The sequence below is a fragment of the Nilaparvata lugens genome, chromosome 5 (assembly GCF_014356525.2).
Source record: "Nilaparvata lugens isolate BPH chromosome 5, ASM1435652v1, whole genome shotgun sequence".
NCBI classification, from domain to species: domain Eukaryota; kingdom Metazoa; phylum Arthropoda; class Insecta; order Hemiptera; family Delphacidae; genus Nilaparvata; species Nilaparvata lugens.
The window spans coordinates 27572171-27593007 of NC_052508.1; the positions used below are offsets into that span (position 1 = coordinate 27572171).

General features: G+C 33.3%; 1 protein-coding gene across 1 annotated transcript in view; it reads right to left on the bottom strand.

The window, feature by feature from the left end:
- Positions 1-19868, bottom strand: part of LOC111046239 — a 69213-nt gene extending 49345 nt beyond the window's left edge. The window contains exons 1-7 of the mRNA XM_039428067.1: positions 19714-19868; positions 12577-12701; positions 11074-11433; positions 10253-10482; positions 9017-9204; positions 7594-7741; positions 473-723 (exon numbers count right to left, since the gene is read on the bottom strand). Coding sequence (XP_039284001.1) covers positions 473-723; positions 7594-7741; positions 9017-9204; positions 10253-10482; positions 11074-11433; positions 12577-12608 — 1209 coding nt within the window. The 5' untranslated portion in view covers positions 12609-12701; positions 19714-19868. The remainder of the gene's footprint in view (positions 1-472; positions 724-7593; positions 7742-9016; positions 9205-10252; positions 10483-11073; positions 11434-12576; positions 12702-19713) is intronic.
- Positions 19869-20837: the final 969 nt, after the last annotated feature.

Here is a 20837-nt window from a genome sequence, read left to right on the forward strand (position 1 = left end):
AAAATATTTTGTCAATAAACTCCTCTGGTTGCAATTCATTGGCAATCAGAGAAATTATTATTAATTATTATTATTAGCGATTTCTTCAACCCAGTGGGTCACTAGGTTTATTGAGTAGAAAATTGATTAATATAGAATGCACTAATAGCAATAGAAAATAGTAGTTCAATAAAACAAACTCTGGCTATCATTAATATTACTATCAAATTATGATTAGAAGTCTCCAAAAGGACTTATTAGTTTCTTTTACATTTCAATGACTATCAATAAAAATTCTTAGCCTTTGAAGTAAATTAGAGTATCATATGTGTTATTAATAACTTTGTAGAACATTGAAGGAAATCAATGACTTTCTTCTGTAATACTGATAAATTACAATCCAAGAAATTTGAAAGTTGAGTGTTCGAATAAATGAGTCATCTTTATCAAATAGAACTAGATGATTACAAAAATTCGCAAAATAATTTCGTACCTCAACAATGAAGTCTTTATCGCAAGTTAGGAATTGGATTAGTTGCAAGTACTCCTCTAGTAGTGCATGAGGATGCATGGCGAACATCTTCAAAAAATTCGAATGATATTTGATGAACAATGGCCTCAGGGCATCGGACTTTTCTACAAGTAGGCTCGCTATTTCATAGCACTTTGTTCCATTTGAAATCGACTTCGAGATAAGATTTTGCATGTTCTTCTCCGATACACGATCAGCACATCCATATTTGTCTGTAAAAAAATTATACAGTAAACAACAAAGAATAACTTGTTGATTGATTCTGGAATTTCTTTACAGAAAGATACTTTGTCTAGCAATAATCTGACTTCTATTCATGATAATAAATCCAGAAAATGGTAGAATAAAGTTGATTAAATGTAGTAAGAAAAATCTTTTCCATATAAAACGATCGAATAATCAATTGATGAGTATGAAAAGTACTGAAAGCAATTGACGTGCAGATGATTTTGCATTTATTGAAAAAAATTGAGAGGATCTGAATTGATGGGGAAAGTTGAGGAAATAATCTAGGGGGTTATCTGCAGACAGGTTGCCTTGAACAATAAAAAGACACAGGTCATAGTCTTCAGCCCTAGGAATAGGAGAGGCTCGCTGTAAACTGCTCCTTTCTACTGCGCAAGCGTAGTATCTGTTTGAGTAAAACATTCGTTGAAACAGTTTGTTACCTGCTACTTGGAAAAATAACTGTTATTTTGTTTTCATGAACCAGTGAACGAATGAGCATGTAGGCCTACAGTCGGCAGCCATTGTGAATGAGTGAACACGTAAAGCCATTATGTCTGTGAAATCATCTAATTTTAATTGTACTTCATGTAGAAAACAATTGTCCACTAATTATAATTTACAGCAGCATCTACAAAATTTTCATAAAGGTAATAGTCCTGCGAAAGAAGGAGCAATATGTCCATTCGAAGACTGCAGAAAAACTCTAAGCCGTAAACATTCAGAATTAGTAGGACACTTGACAGAGAAGCATGAATTTCAGCCATCAATTGTTGAATTCACGTTTGCTTCTGAAGATGGTAAGATATGTAGTTATTGATGAAAAGAGTAGTAGTATTGATGATAAGATGTAGTTGAGTTCTTGACAATCTTTAAAACTAGTGACCCGCTGGGTTGAGAGCTCGCTCATGAATAGTTGTATTTTGATCTTTAGAATCCGCAACTTCAATTATACAGAGTTGGTGAACATTATGGAAACAGCTCAAATCATTTACTTCACATGAAAGAGAAGATTCTGTTCTTCAAATCAAGACCAATTACCATTTTTTATCATTTAGGGTTACCGAGATACACAGTTTTGAATATATAAATTGGCCATTTTCTTTTGTATGGGAATATGAGTTGAAATACACTCAAGGAGAAATCTTCTATATTTTATCAAATTTCAATTTCGATTTATTCCAGACAACTTATTTAACATAGGTATTTGAAGTCTAGTATGAGCTGGATGATGATGATGGTGCTAGAGATGAAGAGTAAATTACATTGCCACACTTATGTGATTGTTCTTTCACGTGATGTGTGATTTTTTTAATCATTGCTAGGAAAATATCCAAGTTGTATAGGGTAGAAGTTGTAGGATTGAATAATTTTGAAAAACCATTAAAAATACCCCTTTTTTGAAAATTTGTAGCTCCGGAACCAAAAATGGTAGAACCCTGCGCAACCACTCAATTTATTGGAAATCTTATTATCTATTATTTTTTAGAGTATGCTTTTTCTCGAAAAACTCGAGGCTCTCGAGATTAATGGAAAAATTGGAAAAGTCCGAAATTTTGGGAGGTTTTGGGGGTGAAGCCTCTGGCTTGTCAGCTAATTTCAGATTCGAATTCAAGGACCCAAAATACGTATAGAACCGTCGAGAAAAATTCTTTCGGGGCTGTTTCCTTAGAAACAACTATTTGACTGGTCTAGAGGTTATGTTACAAGTTTCGATTTTGACATAAAGAGGTTATGTTGTGTTTTCGTGCATTGGCGAATCAGTTGCAGTTCCACTGAATGCCAGTCACAGCTCAGTAACAGTTATTACAGTGAACGGAACTGCTCTAACAAATACGTTATCAGCGCATCCGCATACTTCACTATTCTGGAGCAGCATTCCTACAGCGAGCCTCCTCGCGTCTAGGAATGGGCTGCAGTATGAGTTCTCTCTTCGGCTTTCATTTGGATAGAACATTTTCTTGGAGGGAGCATATAAAGAGTGTCTGCTGCAGGTTGAACATAGTCCTGCTCCTTCTGAGAAGTCTGAAGAGCTCTGCTTCTAAGGCATATCTCTAGGGTTGCCACCTTTTTTTATGAAGAATTAAAGTACATTGGTAATCACAGGCCAAAAAAATAAAGTACAATAGGTTTAAATAAAGTACATTTTATTTTCACCTGTATATTAAAAAAGGCCGCATAATTCAATGTGGCATTCTTATATACTCACAAGAATACACATTATTGACTTGAATATTACTTAGGCCTGGTTGCACAACAGCCTGGTCGCACGGTTAAATATTTTAACCGTGATTTATTCCACGAGAACCAATCAGAGAAGGCGTTTTTGAAAAGACGGCTTCTCTGATTGGTTCTCGTGGAATTAATCACGATTAAATTTTAACCGGCTATAGTATAACCGGCATTGACTACTATTAAAATCTATTATAATTATTATAGTATGTGATTATCTATTATTATTCGATTTATCCAAATAAGAACATGATAGTTTGGAAAGTTATTGATTACATACTGGTATGACGAAAATGATGATAAATCATTAAATAGATGAATTATTTTTTTCTGCTACAAAGCACACGCTCATACAAAGAATTGTATAGTATAGGCTAGTATTATAAAAAAAAAACGTTCAATTTATTTTATTTAATCAAAAAAGTTTTAGAGTTGGTCTTCTAAATTCAAAATGTAAGTTATACGGCTTGAAAAATGCATAATATTGTTACTCTTCAAAAATTTAATCAACTCTAGGCTATTGCAAAATAATTCGAGGTACACGAGATTATGAAAATTAATGCAAAAAAATTGCACCCGTTTGCCCAAAGCCTGATAATTATACTTCTCAAAATACAATTTTGAATAATTTATTAAAAACATAAAGCACCCTTTATTTATATGAAATATATTTAGAATATTTTAAAAGAATGACCGGTTTCAGCTTATTTTAGCCATTTTCAAGTTATAATAAATAATTAAATATAACAAAAGTATTGACTAATTTATATACATATTAATCCTCCATATATGCTCTATTTCTTGGTTGTATAGTTTTATCAAAAATGGGATTGTCTAAATCGAGTTCAATGATATTTATTAGTTTATTACTATTTAATTTATTTGCTGTAGTTTAGATATTAAAATCTTCTTTTACATTTAATTTACTGCTTTTGCTTCCAACGTTTAAAATCTTCATATTAGCATTCATTTCAATATATTTTATGGATTTCTTCTATCAAGTGCTCCAAAAGCCTGATTATTGAGTACCGTAGTATTTTTTGATTTCGGAGCTTGAATGTGCTCCTGGACAAAATAAATAAAGGGTACTTTATGTTTTTATAATGTGTTTTTAATAACTTTTATAAGTAGCCCATGCAAATAAAGTAATTTTGAATGAATATTCAAAATACAATACATGAATATAATGAAATACAAAATGAGTTTAATAATGTATTGTATTTTGAATATTCATTCAAAATTATTTATTTGCATGGGCTACTTATGAAAGTTATTGAAAACACATTATAAAAACATAAAGTACCCTTTATTTATTTTGTCCAGGAGCACATTCAAGCTCCGAAATCAAAAAATACTACGGTACTCAATAATCAGGCTTTTGGAGCACTTGATAGAAGAAATCCATAAAATATATTGAAATGAATGCTAATATGAAGATTTTAAACGTTGGAAGCAAAAGCAGTAAATTAAATGTAAAAGAAGATTTTAATATCTAAACTACAGCAAATAAATTAAATAGTAATAAACTAATAAATATCATTGAATCCGATTTAAACAATCCCATTTTTGATAAAACTATACAACCAAGAAATAGAGCATATATGGAGGATTAATATGTATATAATTAGTCAATACTTTTGTTATATTTAATTATTTATTATAACTTGAAAATGGCTAAAATAAGCTGAAACCGGTCATTCTTTTAAAATATTCTAAATATATTTCATATAATAAAGGGTGCTTTATGTTTTTTAATAAATTATTCAAAATTGTATTTTGAGAAGTATAATTATCAGGCTTTGGGCAAACGGGTGCAATTTTTTTGCATTAATTTTCATAATCTCGTGTACCTCGAATTATTTTGCAATAGCCTAGAGTTGATTAAATTTTTGAAGAGTAACAATATTATGCATTTTTCAAGCCGTATAACTTACATTTTGAATTTAGAAGACCAACTCTAAACTTTTTTGATTAAATAAAATAAATTGAACGTTTTTTTTTTATAATACTAGCCTATACTATACAATTCTTTGTATGAGCGTGTGCTTTGTAGCAGAAAAAAATAATTCATCTATTTAATGATTTATCATCATTTTCGTCATACCAGTATGTAATCAATAACTTTCCAAACTATCATGTTCTATTTGGATAAATCGAATAATAATAGATAATCACATACTATAATAATTATAATAGATTTTAATAGTAGTCAATGCCGGTTATACTATAGCGGTTAAAATTTAATCGTGATTAATTCCACGAGAACCAATCAGAGAAGCCGTCTTTTCAAAAACGCCTTCTCTGATTGGTTCTCGTGGAATAAATCACGGTTAAAATATTTAACCGTGCGACCAGGCTGTTGTGCAACCAGGCCTAAGTAATATTCAAGTCAATAATGTGTATTCTTGTGAGTATATAAGAATGCCACATTGAATTATGCGGCCTTTTTTAATATACAGGTGAAAATAAAATGTACTTTATTTAAACCTATTGTACTTTTTTTGGCCTGTGATTACCAATGTACTTTAATTCTTCATAAAAAAAGGTGGCAACCCTAGAGATATGCCTTAGAAGCAGAGCTCTTCAGACTTCTCAGAAGGAGCAGGACTATGTTCAACCTGCAGCAGACACTCTTTATATGCTCCCTCCAAGAAAATCTTAAACGGTTGGAATAGCATTTAACACCTATCAACCTAAGGATAGTTGTCGGCTCCAATGAAATAGATTCTTGATAAACTGTGAATGGATCTATTGCCTATGAATGAGAAATCCAGTTTTCAGAGCAAATTAACTTATAATCTTCAGATGAATTTACACAAATACACAAAGAAAAATATATCTTAAGCCTAATTATTTCAGAGTTATTACGAACTAAAATACTTATCTAGTTTACAGTTGAAACACAGTGGCTATTGGCTTGAAAATACAAACAGCTATTTAATAACAAACTAGTACACAATAAACTTGTATAAAACTCAATTTAAAACATTAATAACTTCACTTAAACAGACAATAATTCAGAGCACAAAATTACACACACAACAGTTGTAGCCAGCCATTTTTCAGAAGAAGAAAGAACAGGAAAAAACCTAAGTTGCAAGTCACGAAGCCAAAGCCTAGTTCAGTATCGATTTTTACAGACACGTCACCAAAAAATTATAACTTACAAGTTTAGAATTCACATTCTACATCTGTTCTCAATAAAACTTTATTTTGAAAATGTTATTTTAAATTTATATATATATTCTATTTAAATAAACTATTTATCTAGTAATTTGTTAACCCTGCCTCGGTGACACCATGGAACAATGCGTTGCAGGATGAACTAAAACAGATGAATAAATCAGGTACAATAGATGAATAGATTATTTAAGTCAATGTTTATGAATTTCAATTGACATCGCTTGGAGCTAATTGAGATAGTAAGACATGAGGCACGCCAAAGCAGAATTGTTTGCAGATATCTCAAGTACAATTTAACATACACAAAATGAAGAGATTGTTGTAGCATGTACACGCTCCTGAAAATAAATGTTAAATCAATTAATTTGGATATTAATTGAGATGTGACAGGACACGTCTAGATATTGATACGGGACTCGCCCAACTCCACACAAACGATATTAATTGACATACTTTGACAGGAGCACACCTAATTTTACAGGATTCACCCAACTTGATACAACACAAAACATTGAAAAATATTCCACTAATCAGCCATTTTTAAGCCTGTGCAGAGGCTGAAAATAAACTTTCATCAAGCTATCAAAATGAAAAGTTTCTCAGGAAAACATTTTTCCGATCATTACTTTTTGAAATATGAGCGCCTATAGTTTAAATTTTTGGGGCAGAACATTTCAAATTCGGTATGAGATAAATCCATGAGATTTAGAGGATGAATTTTTTATGGTATTTTTGATTGAATAAAAAAAACATTTTCTGGAAATATCAATTTCTGAGAAAGTTATTCAAGTTTTTCTTATTATTCAACAAAAATAACTTTTAGTTGAGTTATTTTTGGAAAATTGAATAACTTTCTAAAAAAAATGATTTTTTCAAAATAAATAGCTCCACTTGACGGCATACAACTGAAAAGCCAGATAAACTGACCAATCCGAATAGATAGCGCGGAAACCAAAGATTCAGTGACTGGAAACAGTAGTTGTACAATCAGATGTGAAATTCAACATATTTAAAAATGTTATAACTTACACATTTTACAATGCAAGCCCGCAGGAACATCCTGACAGAGGCATGCAGAATATGTAACTGGAAGACATTTTTTTTGTGCGGCTAGATATCAAATTCGATATAGATAGCCGTGATTGTAAGTACCTAATGTTAATATTCGTAATGCTTTTTTTGTTGATGAGGACTTAAGGAATGATCTCACCTGACCAGAATATATATTTCAGCTGCCAACGATTGTGATAATTCAGACTTGTACCGGTATTATTTATGTCATGTACTAAATGGAGCCTATTATAGTTTCAAAAAATTTATTCGAAAGAAATTGCAAATCATCAGAATCAAATAGGGAATTGGACGCATAAGGGAATATCGTAGTATACACAAACACAATTTATATTAATTAGAGTAATGAATGAATATAAGATAAAACTCACCAAAACACAAATAAAACCTCCATATTCGTATTTGCAAGTAAGAGTCATTCAACGTTTCAAGCTGCTTGACGATAATCAGAGCATCTTTGTAGAGATTTGGTCGAATTTCCACAATCGTGTGTAAAATGTCCAGGACTTCACAACGAACCTTCGAAAGTAATATAATGATAGAGAGACAATGATAAAGGACAGGATGATGATCGATGTAATTAACGTCGCTTATACAGTATCGACAAGCTAAAGCAAGTGTAATAAGAAGAAATATCACTTGAAATTTCAAGATAAAAATTCTAAAAAAGAATCAAGCTAAGATAATCCTAATTTCATGACTCAGATCAAATAGTTTCACTGTTTATCAGCTTCAGCAAATGAATATAGCCTACTAATAGGTAAGTAATACAGGGAAATTTACTGTTTTTGAGGAAAGCTCACCTGTTGACAGTATTCAAATGGTATATTCAACACATACTAGCAGTTTTTAAAAATAAATATTATGAGAAACCATGTAACAATCGGTGATAGATGCGTGTACCTGGTGTTATACTTCAATTCTACGGATTTATATCTAAAATTAAAGTCAAACTAGTTTCACCAATTTTCACCGAGTTCGGCCAATACATTAGAGCATGGTCAAAACAGGTAGGCTTCGCAGCGAGTAAACTGGAACATATGATTCCCAAGGCAATAGTAACTATAGATAAATTCAGTGCACACTTGTAAAGCGTACATGGCCTGAGCATGTTCAAATGTCTTGACCTAGCTTAGTCGATGTGGGCAATTACTATTTCACTATCAGGGTATTGGTATGCTGCATATTTACTGTAATAATACATTTCCGTATAATATCAATATAATAATAATATGATAGTAATAATAGTATTCAGTAATAATGGAGTTATAAAAGTAATGGGGATAATTCCCACTATTATGTATTATTGCTTTAATTAATTTGAATATTTGAAGTGTTGCTATACCCTGTGTTTGTATTATATTTTATAATATGTTTTATTATTCTATGGGAATGAAATTCAATTCATATTCAAAAATTCAGCTTGATAAAACCGGTCATTAGTGTATTGATTAACACAGCTGCCCATACATTGGACGTATAGTATGGATGGCTATGTGATCAATTGATGAGTCCAGTGTTTGGGTAGCTTATTACTTCTGTCTCATCCTACAAGTTTTATAAGTGTTTCAACTGGTACATAAAGATGCATACAGACTTATGCGTCACAAACACGCGCATTTCGCTTTCATCAGCTACGCATCAGATGATGAAAAGCGAAATGCGCATAAGTCTGTACGCACCTAAATTTGAAATTCACCTAATATTAAACTTTTAAAAAATTCTTGAGATAATTTACTTAAATTGTGAACATTGATATGAAAAATATCAGAAATCATGAGATTCTATACTTACTGCAACTTGTAACAGAATGTCTTCCTGTACAGTCGCCTTTCTCATGCTTTGCTCCACCAGCACACTGCAGTGAGAAAATACCACAACCAAAAGGTCCTCTCTCACACAGCTTCGTGATGACGACAGCCATTGTCTTATTTGAGAGAAGACAATTACACTCATCACGTGATCTGTTGTCATATTACTACCTGCAACAAATCATAAGAATATTAAGCGAATCCGAAAAAAGTTCAAGAGTAAAGGAAATATAAGTAACGAATACAATCAAGTTCAATTGGGGATAGCCATAGCCTAAAAGATATATTCAGCTGAAGTTGAATTTTCCCCCAATAAGAATACTATTTATAATAAGGCTTTAATTAGTTTGAGTAACTTTACATCATGATAGAGAAAAGATGGTGCTCCAATTGATGTAGAGAACATAGTGTCCCTACTGTTGGCTGTTGGCTAGCAGATAAACCCAATTTCATATACGAGCAGATAAAGAAAGATGAGCTGAAATATAGTGAAAAGTGATTCACTTACAAAGTTAATTTGTTATCAAGTTACTAGTTTCGGATGTTATTCACAACATTTCTCATATCTACATACTATCCGAAATACATTTGTATAATAAGAAAATACAGCCTTCCAAATAAAACATTCTCAATTTCAAAATTGAATTTTGAATTTGAAAAGCCTGTGTTTGTAGTTGAAGTTTATGGTTTCTCAGAAAAAAATCTTGATAACTCTAAACAATAATCTGATTAAAATAGAATTTGAATGTATCATTAGATAAGAGAATAAATTGACAGTTTTCCAATTATTTTTTTAAATAATTTGACACATTATATTTGGTTATTATGCTAGGGTTAACATGAACACAAAGGATCACTGGTGTAGATGAGAACGTAGAACGACAAAAATATCGGAAATTTAATTTATTTTTTAATTGCGGATGATGCCCGCATGAGCTTAATTAAGCCCACATACTTAATGTACACATTAAAATGATTTCTTAGAAGTTTTGTAGTTTTTGAGAATATAGTTTGAGGTGGATTAGTAGAAAGTCGTATTTTTTAAATTGTAGTTTGATAAACAAACGATAAATAATAATTGTAGAAAATGTTTGGATGATAAGTTTGAATGTTCGATGATTTGATTCATCTGAACGATCGAATGGTGATTGCTTGGTAATCAGGAACTAAATTTATACAACTATCTCTACATAATTGAGTAGGAGTGGAAGATACTCACTCTGACTAAGAACAGTTGTGAGGGATGCCGGAGGACTACCATCCAGTTCAGTGAGATCTGATCTGAAGAAAATCTGAGATGTTGATTTGGATTGCGAATATTGTAGCCATTCAATGATTTGCTGGTTTAGCATTTCACATAAGTCGAGTGGGCAGGTGGTGGTTAGGAAAACAAGTGCTCTACAACGATCTTCCATTGATACAACATTTAATTTGCTCTCCTGGAGAAGACTACACACAATTCTGAATTTAGTAAACCTCATCACAAGAAGATAAAAACAAAATAACATACAAAACGAAATAATATTAGTACCTTGCAAACCAAATTCGAATTCATCTAATCGTGATGAATTTGTAATAACACATCAATAAGATTATTTTCCCGATAAACAAAATTACAATAGCTTGGGTTCAGACGAGTACAATATTAGAAACAATCAAGAGGCATACAATAAAACTCGATACTCGAGTCAACAAGTCGTTGAACCGCAAAATGTTTTCAAGTAAATATGATAAACAAAGTACAAGTCACGCTGATGGAACTAACATTTGCCTCAATCAAAATTAAAATTGGCTTGATTAACAAAGTTCTTCATTTAAATGAATACAAACTCTATAGATATACTTTAAGAATATTATTTTTTATTATTCTTTTGGCCTCCAGTGTGCCCTCTGATTGATTTTGAGGTACTTTTTTCCAGGGAACAAGCAGTATTGGCTGTGAATTTTTGTCATTTGCAGTCTTAATAGATTTATTATTGTAATAATATGTTATTATGCTTGTTTTAATGGAACTATTTATGGATAATTGATATTTCTTACCTTATGACTCTTTCAATGATCCTGCTTTCCAATTTAGGTAAGACTGGATTCACAAGGAGGCAGTTTAATAAGTCCATGTTCATTGAACTGCTCCCATGCATGAAAATTCCATCGATAACTGCGTTTGGAGCCAAACAGTGAACAATTTCACTGATTATTTGTATGATAACATTTTTCATCTTCTTTGTAGCTTGTTGGTCCATCAGTTTCATAACAAGTGAGTCAAAAGATTTCTGTACAACTGGTGGATATACACGATGCTGTAGATAGAACATCAGTATGTCTCTCAAGTAGTCCGCTTTTATTCCATTCTTGTGAACGTTGGACCATAGTTCTTGAATGTGGTGACTTGACAGTCTCCTGGAAAGATCAACATAAATAATATAAGAAACAAAAGTACAATCGATGAGTATGGTATAGGATGACAAACATAAATTGTAAAGGATATGGTACAGGATGACAAACAAGTGATTATTGAATTTATAGTCTGATGAATTTCAAATTTGGGACTACTAGGCTGCTACGCAGGCACTTTATCCACTGGACGTATTAATACCGTACGTATTTTCAATATACATTCATATTTTCAATATTCAAGTTTTAATTGATTCATTCCAAAATCATTGGTATCGGAAATGAGGGGTTGATGCTAATAGGCCTAATAATTTTCAAATTTAATTCCAAATACTCAATAAATAGCCCAATTAAAGTAACTAATATTAAAAATATTATATACTTAATATTAAATCATATACTCGTATTATTACTGAAAGATAGTGAATTCATCAAATACACTTATCATACTAAAAGATAGTAGAAATTCAGTTTATATTGAAAAATATTCTGATGAAGAAATCTTCAAAGTCTATGATTTCCCCCTATCAGGAAAATTCACCACACATTGGGGTGAATGACTTTCCCAACTTTTCAATTCTCTCACCAACTTATAGAATAAAGTATACAAAAAAGACTTGAGTGTGAATTTTCTTCTAATTACTATAATAAACATCATTAGAAGAAGAAAGTTTACAAATTGTGTCATTGTAATTCTTGGGTTGCAAGTTTATACATTATTAACATTGCAACTAATGGGACACTGGCGACCTCCTTTCTGGTATGTGCTCAATAACCTCTGCTAAGCGCGTTTAATTATTCATATTCAATCAAATTCCAACGTTACACACCAATTAAATGCCTAAAAAAATTCAATTGTCTGCTAAAAAATATAGACATGAAAAAGTAAAGAAAGCAACAACAAAAGAACAAAAACAAAAAGTAAGAACACTACACATACACACGAAGAACAGTCCTCCTATTTGTGTACAAGCAAAAATAATCATCAAAGTTTTACGTTGAAGGAGAAAAACAACAGTATGTTTGTATCCTCCAGGTAGCAGCCGCTGGACAGTCTAAACCAAGATAGAAACATTTATTTCTAATTAACTGTATTCATTACCTTGAAACATAAATCTGAGATCTGAATAAGATACTATTATAGATTACCTGTAATGCAGCAAGTACTTTCTGAACTCCATTGTTAAGTCGTACACTTGATGATAAAAATTCGTTTCCAATGTTCTGAATCGTCCCAATACTTATTTAAATCTGTCTGAATAGATGTGTGAAATCTGAAAAATAATTATGATTATTGCTATTAGATTAGCGATTCAATATTATACAGATCATGATGATGAGTTGAAAAGAAACATGATCAACGTGAGGGGCTTGCGCACCAAAGTCAATGATTTTTATGTGTCTGTGTGTGAATGTGATTATGATATTATTGCTCTTACTGAGACGTGGCTCTGTGGAAGCACTGGGAATAATTCTGAGCTGTTCGATTCCCGTTATCAGATCTTTCGATGTGACCGGTCGGGTAATTTAACCAGGGGAGGTGGGGGTGTTGATTGCCGTTAAGAGGGAGTTCGCAGCGGAGCTAAGTGAGTGTACCTCACTTATGAATCCTGATTACGAGAGTGTTTGGGTTAGGGTTCGTATTCATGGATCAAACTATTTTTTTAATTCCACCAGCTTCTGGCTCTTGCAGATATATGAAGATTATTTCGAATTCATTGAATCCTCTGCTCGTTTATTGGGTCTTGATAAATGTATTTTGTTGGCCGACTATAATAATAAGGGAAATATGCGATATGAATTATCGGCTGGAGACTGGAACTACCATTTCAATTGCAATTGCTAGGTCATTGGCGACTTTTATGGGATTTTTCGACTTGGTATCCTATAATGCTGTCTCAAAACATAACAATAGAACACTCGATCTTGTATTGGCAAATACCCCTTACCGTTGAGCGTCGTGAGAGACGAACTGCCATGGGTGAACGAGGATGCCCATCACCCGGCTCTTTCTATATCGCTTTCTCTGCCAGAGAGGGCGAAGGGGATCTGTCGGTCGGATGCAGGTGCGGCAAACTATAACTTTAAGCGTGCTGACTTCTTGAATCTATATCGCACTCTGAGTTCCGTGTCCTGGGATCCTGTTTATAATAGTCAGGAGGTTGAAATTGCTGTAGAGGAATTTTACAAGATCCTATATATGTGTTTGGATGCTAATGTTCCTGTGGTCAGTCAATACAAGCACTCAAAATACCCTCCTTGGTTCTCTCGGGACATAGTGAGTGATCTAGAAGCTTAAATCTAGAGTGATCTAAAGCTTAAAAATAGGTTGAGTAGGAAGCGGAGCTACTCCAGGTACCATGATGAGCAGTTCAAACTTGTGCGATCCCGAGTCAAAGCTAAGATAGCAACAGCCTACTCAAGCTATGTAAGATCTGTTGAAGAGGGAGTTGGTTGTGACCTAAGGGAGTTCTGGAAATATGTCAACAACAAGCGTTTCTCTCATCTAAACGAAGAATTCATCAAACATAATGATAGGAATGGGTGCTGCTACTGCTAATGCTTTTGCTGATCTGTTTTCGTCCAATGCTACAGCAATGGATGCTGAACCCTTGGTGGACTCTGGGAGGATTGCCGGACAGACTCCTTGTGATCCCTTTAGTCTCACCTACATTTCAAGGGAGGATGTGGTTGATGCAATTAAGTTGCTCAATTATCGTGCTACTGGAGGCCTTGATAAAATACCTGCTTTTGTTGTCAAGGGTTGCTGGGAATTTTTGTGTGGCCCATTGCATTACATTTTCAATTTGTGCGTTCGTAAATCCGAATTTCCGGGGGTCTGAAGTGCTCGCGGGTGACAGTGTTCAAGTCTGGAAACAGGTCTTTTGCGAGTAATTATAGACCAATTGCAATTTTTAATGTTTTTGCAAAGATTTTTGAGAGGATACTGTACAAGCAAATATTTTCATATGTACAACCAAAGATTTTTCAATCCCAACACGGTTTCCTCCCTGGTCGTTCAACAGTAACGAAGGTTCGTTACCTTCTGAGTTTTTTTTAACAAGATGTCATGTCGGGGGTTTTGGATGTTGGGGGTCGTGTGGATGTGATATATACGGACTTCTCTAAGGCCTTTGATACTTTGGATCACGGTATTCTGCTCGATAGAATGGAGTGTTTCGGGTTTGATGAGGTTGCTTTGGTCTTTTTGAGGAGTTACCTTTCAAATAGAGTTCAATTTGTTTGCTTCAATCATTGTCAATCCGAGCCCTACTGTTGCACTTCAGGGGTACCACTGGGTTCCAATCTTGGTCCCTTGTTATTTTTGTTATATGTGAATGGCCTTCCTAGTGTGCTATATAGCTCGGAGTGCCTCATGTTTGCAGACGATACCAAGATATTTAGACAGATTAGGTCTGTTGATGACTGTTCGTTGCTTCGAAATGATATTGATACACTGCAGAAGTGGTGTTTGGAATCAAGACTTATGCTGAATGTGGCAAAATGTAAGGTGGTGTCGTTTACCAGACAGAGGGAACCTTTCCATTATGACTACAATATTGGTAATATTCTGTTGGACCATTCGCAAGAGTATAGGGATCTGGGAGTGATTATGGATGCTCATATGGATTTCGATAAGCACATTGAACACCTGTTATCAAAGTGCAATCAGATGATGAGCTTTGTTCGCTTTGTGGGCTTTGGCTTAGAACATGCTCAAGCTTCGAGAGGTGGGAGCCTATTTTGTACTTGTTCAAGTCTTTGATTCGAAGCCAGCTTAAGTATGCAGCGCCGGTCTGGAGTCCTTATCAGATCACCTATGTAATAAAACTTGAGAGAATGCAAAATAAATTTCTAAGATTCCTCTTCTTCAAAAAATTCGGGCATTCCTGTGAGAGGGGTTTTCCTACACGTCGATTAAGATCATTGTTTGAAGTTGATGCTCTAAGCTCAGGAGAGAGGTATCATCTTTGATTCTTTTCCGTAAGATAATAACGAATGAGATTGATTCTTCTTATCTCCTGGGATAAGAGAATTGGATTCGCCGTGCCCACTCTCAGGCGAAGATGGCATTCCCTATTCGCAGTACAGAGGTGTAGGACAGTTAATGCATATTTTCCCCCCCTCAACCACATGCCAAGATTTTGAATGGACTTGGCTGTGGGGTGGACGTGTTTTCTGATGACCCATCAAGTTTCAAGCGCACAATAACGATGCTTCTGAGAGAGAATCAGAATAGGCCTAACTGAATTTTTAATCAGCAGCCATAATTTTCGCTAATATTTCTATCATTATAAAAATATCACTCTTTATACATTAATTTTTCTTTATTTGCACATTCAAAATCATTTTATTCTTACTTACCCCTTATTTTCAAAGTTTTTTGCTGGCAGTTATCATTATCACCCTCATCCTATCATTCATATGAGACTGCATGCTCTCTCATCATCTTTATTGATAGCACCTCTCCTTCATCACTTCATATATTCATTTGCACCATCAACTCTATTAAGGAATGTTTTAGAAGTAGTTTTCTAAGTATTATTTTCTTTTCTTTTCAAAAGTTAGTTTTAGTATCTTTTTTTGTTTTGATTCAACTGTATACTGTACTTATTGTTGTGTTAAGGAAACATATTTGGGTCATTACCTGTTGTTTCCGATGTGATATTGTGAATAAATGAATAAATAAATAAATAGAATGGCGTACCTGCCGAATGATCTGGTTGGCACACTTGGTGAGTAAATTCATTGATTCAAGAAATTCGACTGCTGGTTATTCTTTTAAATAACATTGAAAAAACATTCCATATTTGATGGAGTAGGGACTTTTGAGTTCTCTTTACCACTCAACCTTAAAGCGGCTTGCTAACATGGCCGATATGGCGGTAGGTGCAATAAGGGCTGTAACTCAAAACTATCATTCTGAGATATGAAGATCCAAAGTTTTTACAGATATATCTTGTAAAATTTGGTTAACATTGTTCATTTCTTTTGAAAATATGTTCTCCATGCTAAATTAATAAAAATCAATTTTATTTCAAGATACTTCATTTTCAATTTAATATAATATGGAAGTATGTTGAAATCCCTTATTGGAAAGAATACTCTCTATGACATTCTATACAATAATGGCTTATAAATCTGATCTCCCCAATAAGGTCTTGGGTTATTTTCATGAGTAAATTTTGTATAGGTAATAAATATTACAATACTGTTTAATGTATTTGATTATTTATTTATTCCTATTTAATATAATCTTATTAATTGGGCTGAAAACTATATGCCTTTATGAAAAATAAAACTTCAAAAGTATTCATAGGTAGTTCAATGAAATCTTGAAACCAGATGCCAAATATCAGTTGAAATGATGCCCCAAATATGAGTGTTATCCTATTTGAAAATAATAATGTAAATGTCTTACGACGAAACATCCATGGCCAGCGATTCATCATTTTCTTCATCTTCTGAATCAGTGGAGAAGTTGTGTACTTGTTCATCAGCTTCTTGGTTGGTTTCCCTTTTTGCGAAGAACTCTTCATAAAACTGTCGGCTCTCCTATTTTAAATAAGGATAGAGGTCTTTGACATCTTTGATTTTTTCTTTTTTAAGTGGAGCTGGTGGTGCAATAGACAAAGAAAGTTCTTCAGGGAGCTGCTTTAAATATTTGAAAGGTTCATACACTTGAGAGTATGATTTAGACACAGCAAGTGTACCACAAGGTTTGTATTTGATAATACTGTACAATACTGCTGGATTCCAAAGCGGCTTCCTCTACTTGTGGGGGTCTTTGAAAAATAAGCTTCTAAGGCTTCTGACCAACTGTAGATAGTGAGGTCATTTTTAAAAATGAAAGGAGATGGATTTTGTCTAGCTGCTTTTATGTTGTCCAGATACGCTTGAGGAACTTCTATTCTGCATTCTTCTTCAGGCTGGATTTGATGAGCCCAAAGTTGCGATCACATTGTCTAAAACTGTGACCACGCACTGGAAATAGTTGCATAACTTCTACATTGTGTATTTTTGCAACAAAGGAGCAAAATTTTAGCATTGTTGCATTTTTGTTTTGTTCTCCTGCAACATCTGACAATAACACAATCCTTTTAATCCCTGGAAAGTCTGCTTTCTTCATGGTTATTCCATCATACAGAAATGATGCAACACTATCTGATAGGTCCTCATTAGCTTGAGATTCTAGGAAAGTGTACATAATTAAAGTATTGTCATTGTGACAGTGCATGTTAAAAACAAATAGCCATAAAATTATTTTGTGAAACTTTTTTGTGACAGTCAACTTTGAAAGAGGCAAATTTTGGGGATAGTCGAATTCTAAAACTAAGTCCTCTTGGTTGTTTTTTGCATTTCCAATCAATTCTGCTTTCAATGCTATAGCCTTTTTCTTTTGAACTAAATAGTTATTCTTACAGGGGTCATTTTGATTAGCCAGCTTAATCTCACACTCTTTGCAATAGTCGCAGGTATCAGTTTCCGGTTTTTTGAAAGTAATGTTTGTTTGGCGAAAATGTTTGAAATTGTATGTTTTGTATTTCATTTCTAAGTTTGAACCAGTCTTCTCTCTAAAGTACACTTGGAAAGCTTCAAACAACATTTTGATATTCAAATCTGGGTTTGTAAAGTAGAATCTGTTAGATTTTCCTTGTGAGTAATGGCTTGGGCGATGAGGTATACTTTGGAGATATGGTGGCGTTGGTGGGCATTTGCTAGTTTGTAAACATCCTGATGAAACTTTTTCTGCTGACCATGCTTACCTCTTTTTTCTTGAAAAGAGTCATCTTCTTGAATCTTTTTTTGAATTAGTCGAACTCTCTTCTCAGAAATCATGAGCAAACTTGAAATGAATTTTCTACAAACAGGGATGTCATTCCCTGACTTTTTTATTGAGTATTTCCAAGAAAATCTTTTTTCTTTCACAAGATACATGGTTAGCTTCTGTTTTCCCTTCTTTTGTTGGTTATGTGCCATGCAGCTAGCTAAATGAGTGTCTTGTTACTCTTTAGAAGTGATAGAGTGAAACTTGTCAAGTATTTTTGCTCACAGTTCTCAAATAGTTTGAAATATTCATTGGTGCAACACATTTTAACTAGCCTACAGAAAAAGTTTTACTTGCAACAGGGTTTTTTGTATTCACACCTACATAGTTCAATCCAGATAATCTCCTTGTTTTGGCAATGTTTCTTTTCCATCTATTTATGTGACATCTAATTATGCCATCTTGATCTTGACTTGAGTATGAAAGTGTTGTTTTTATTGTGTAATGACGCCATCGATCCCACAGATGTGGGTAATGGATGAAGAAGGAGGTATATAAGGTACCTATATAAGATTTTGCCAGCTTCTAGGAACAGTGTTTAGTTTTGTTGGATCAGAAATAAAGAGCAAAATGGAAATTCTTGTATCACTGAAAACTACCGATGAGGTATATAAGGTATCTTTCCTTTTCCAGGCGTACATACTTAGAACAGATACTTAGCACCCTTTAAAGTTCCTTGCACATTATCACTAGGCCTATAGCTTCACCATCCATTTTAAACAAAGTAACACTAAAAACTGTTCAAAAAGCTGTATTTAGAATTAATGAAACACTAGTAAACATGGAACCATACGAATTGCAACGCTTTCAATAATATTTAGGTAATATTTTAGGTTATAGTGAATAAAACCACAAAAGTAAGGAAAATCAACTGTTCTCTGCAAGAAGGGCTTAAACATGGGTATGCTATAATAGTTATACTAACCTCGAGAAAAAATATATTTAAATAAAATCTTCACACTTATATAGATGAAATATTATGGAAAATCCATTTCCGAGTTCTCCCCAACAAGGGCTTATACGCCTATAGGCCCTTATTGCACCTACCGCCTTGATTATACTTTTACAATATTTATTTTCCAATATCACAATGAAATAAAGCCTTAAAGGCATTTCAATTCTAGAAGATGCAGCATTAAAAGCCTAAAGCCTGAAGAAAGTTTTAGATGCAATCGCCTAAGGCTAGATTTTATAAAGAGTCTTTATAATTATTTATAAAGAATACGTGGACAAACATTTTCGAGATAAAATCAAAATTCAAACGGGGCGAGCCTTTACATTTGACATTATTTATAGGCTTGGTAAAAAACTTCTTCTCATTTATCAGCCTTTCAGGAAGACAAACACTGGTAATAAGCAACTATCTATCCAGTTGAGTCAACAAAACTACATTAAAATATTCTCAATTATTTGAGTGATGCTCCATAAAGTATAACAAGTTGATTTTTCTAACTTACGTTTAAGATAGGATAGTGCTCAACAGCTCAGCTACTTATTTGGTTTAGATAAAATTGTATAATTGTAAGTAACCATTAAAGATTATAGAGTAAACGTAAACTAAAAACTTCTGCACTGTATTGTCAGTATCGTCTATCGTTATCAACTAAACAGCTGATAGCTGATATGGCTATATGACTCAACCATATGATATTTAAAGAAGTAATATCAGCAAGCTAACAACATAACAAAAAAACCCTGAAAACGTGTTTTATTTCAAACCAAAGTTGCTAAATTAAAATAAAAGTCGATATCGATTCAGTGTATATGTGGCATTCTGCTATATAGAAACAAAAGTCAAGTAAAGTCGGGTAGTTACAAATCATTCCATAAATTCCCAATCGTGGTTGCTACTTAGACCAGTTATAGAATAGACACGATGGGAAGTCTAGCCTCTGAAGCCAACATCTACTGCCAAATCCACCCATCTTGACGTCACAACAGTGACGTCACGCATCGTATGGAAAACTCTAGGAACTATAAATAGTCTTTATAGAGATTACTATAAATAGTCTTTATAGTTCCTTATAAAACTCAGATTGTGTCTATTTCAGATTCATGGTGTATTTAAGTTATTTCTAGCTACGCGCAAAAACGATATCGGTTGAGTTATAATGTCTTATGTGATATCGGCTTCAAAGTTATTATGTGTTTCGAAAATGATAAGGTACGGTAGCCTACAAAACTAATTTATTGATATGCTGCAATGAGTTCACTTACATCATAACCAAGGATAGCCTAATATTACAGTTACAACTTACATTATTTATGTGTATAAATTTCAACTTACGCATGAAAAGATATTCCACTTTTTTTCCTAAAAATTTCAGTGCAATTATATGCTGCGCAGGAGATTACCATTTTCATAAATGATAATTACATAAATAAATAACAATCTGCTATGGAAAACAAGCTATGTTCAACAACAATGCATTGTTAAACAACAATGTAAGTTAGAAACCACAAACACACAACAAACTCAAAGTTTTCTATAGTTTCTATTCGTTGCATGACGTCACTTTTGTGACATCAAGATTGGTGGTTTTGTCAGTAGATCTTGGCTTCATCGACTTTCAGTATGAAT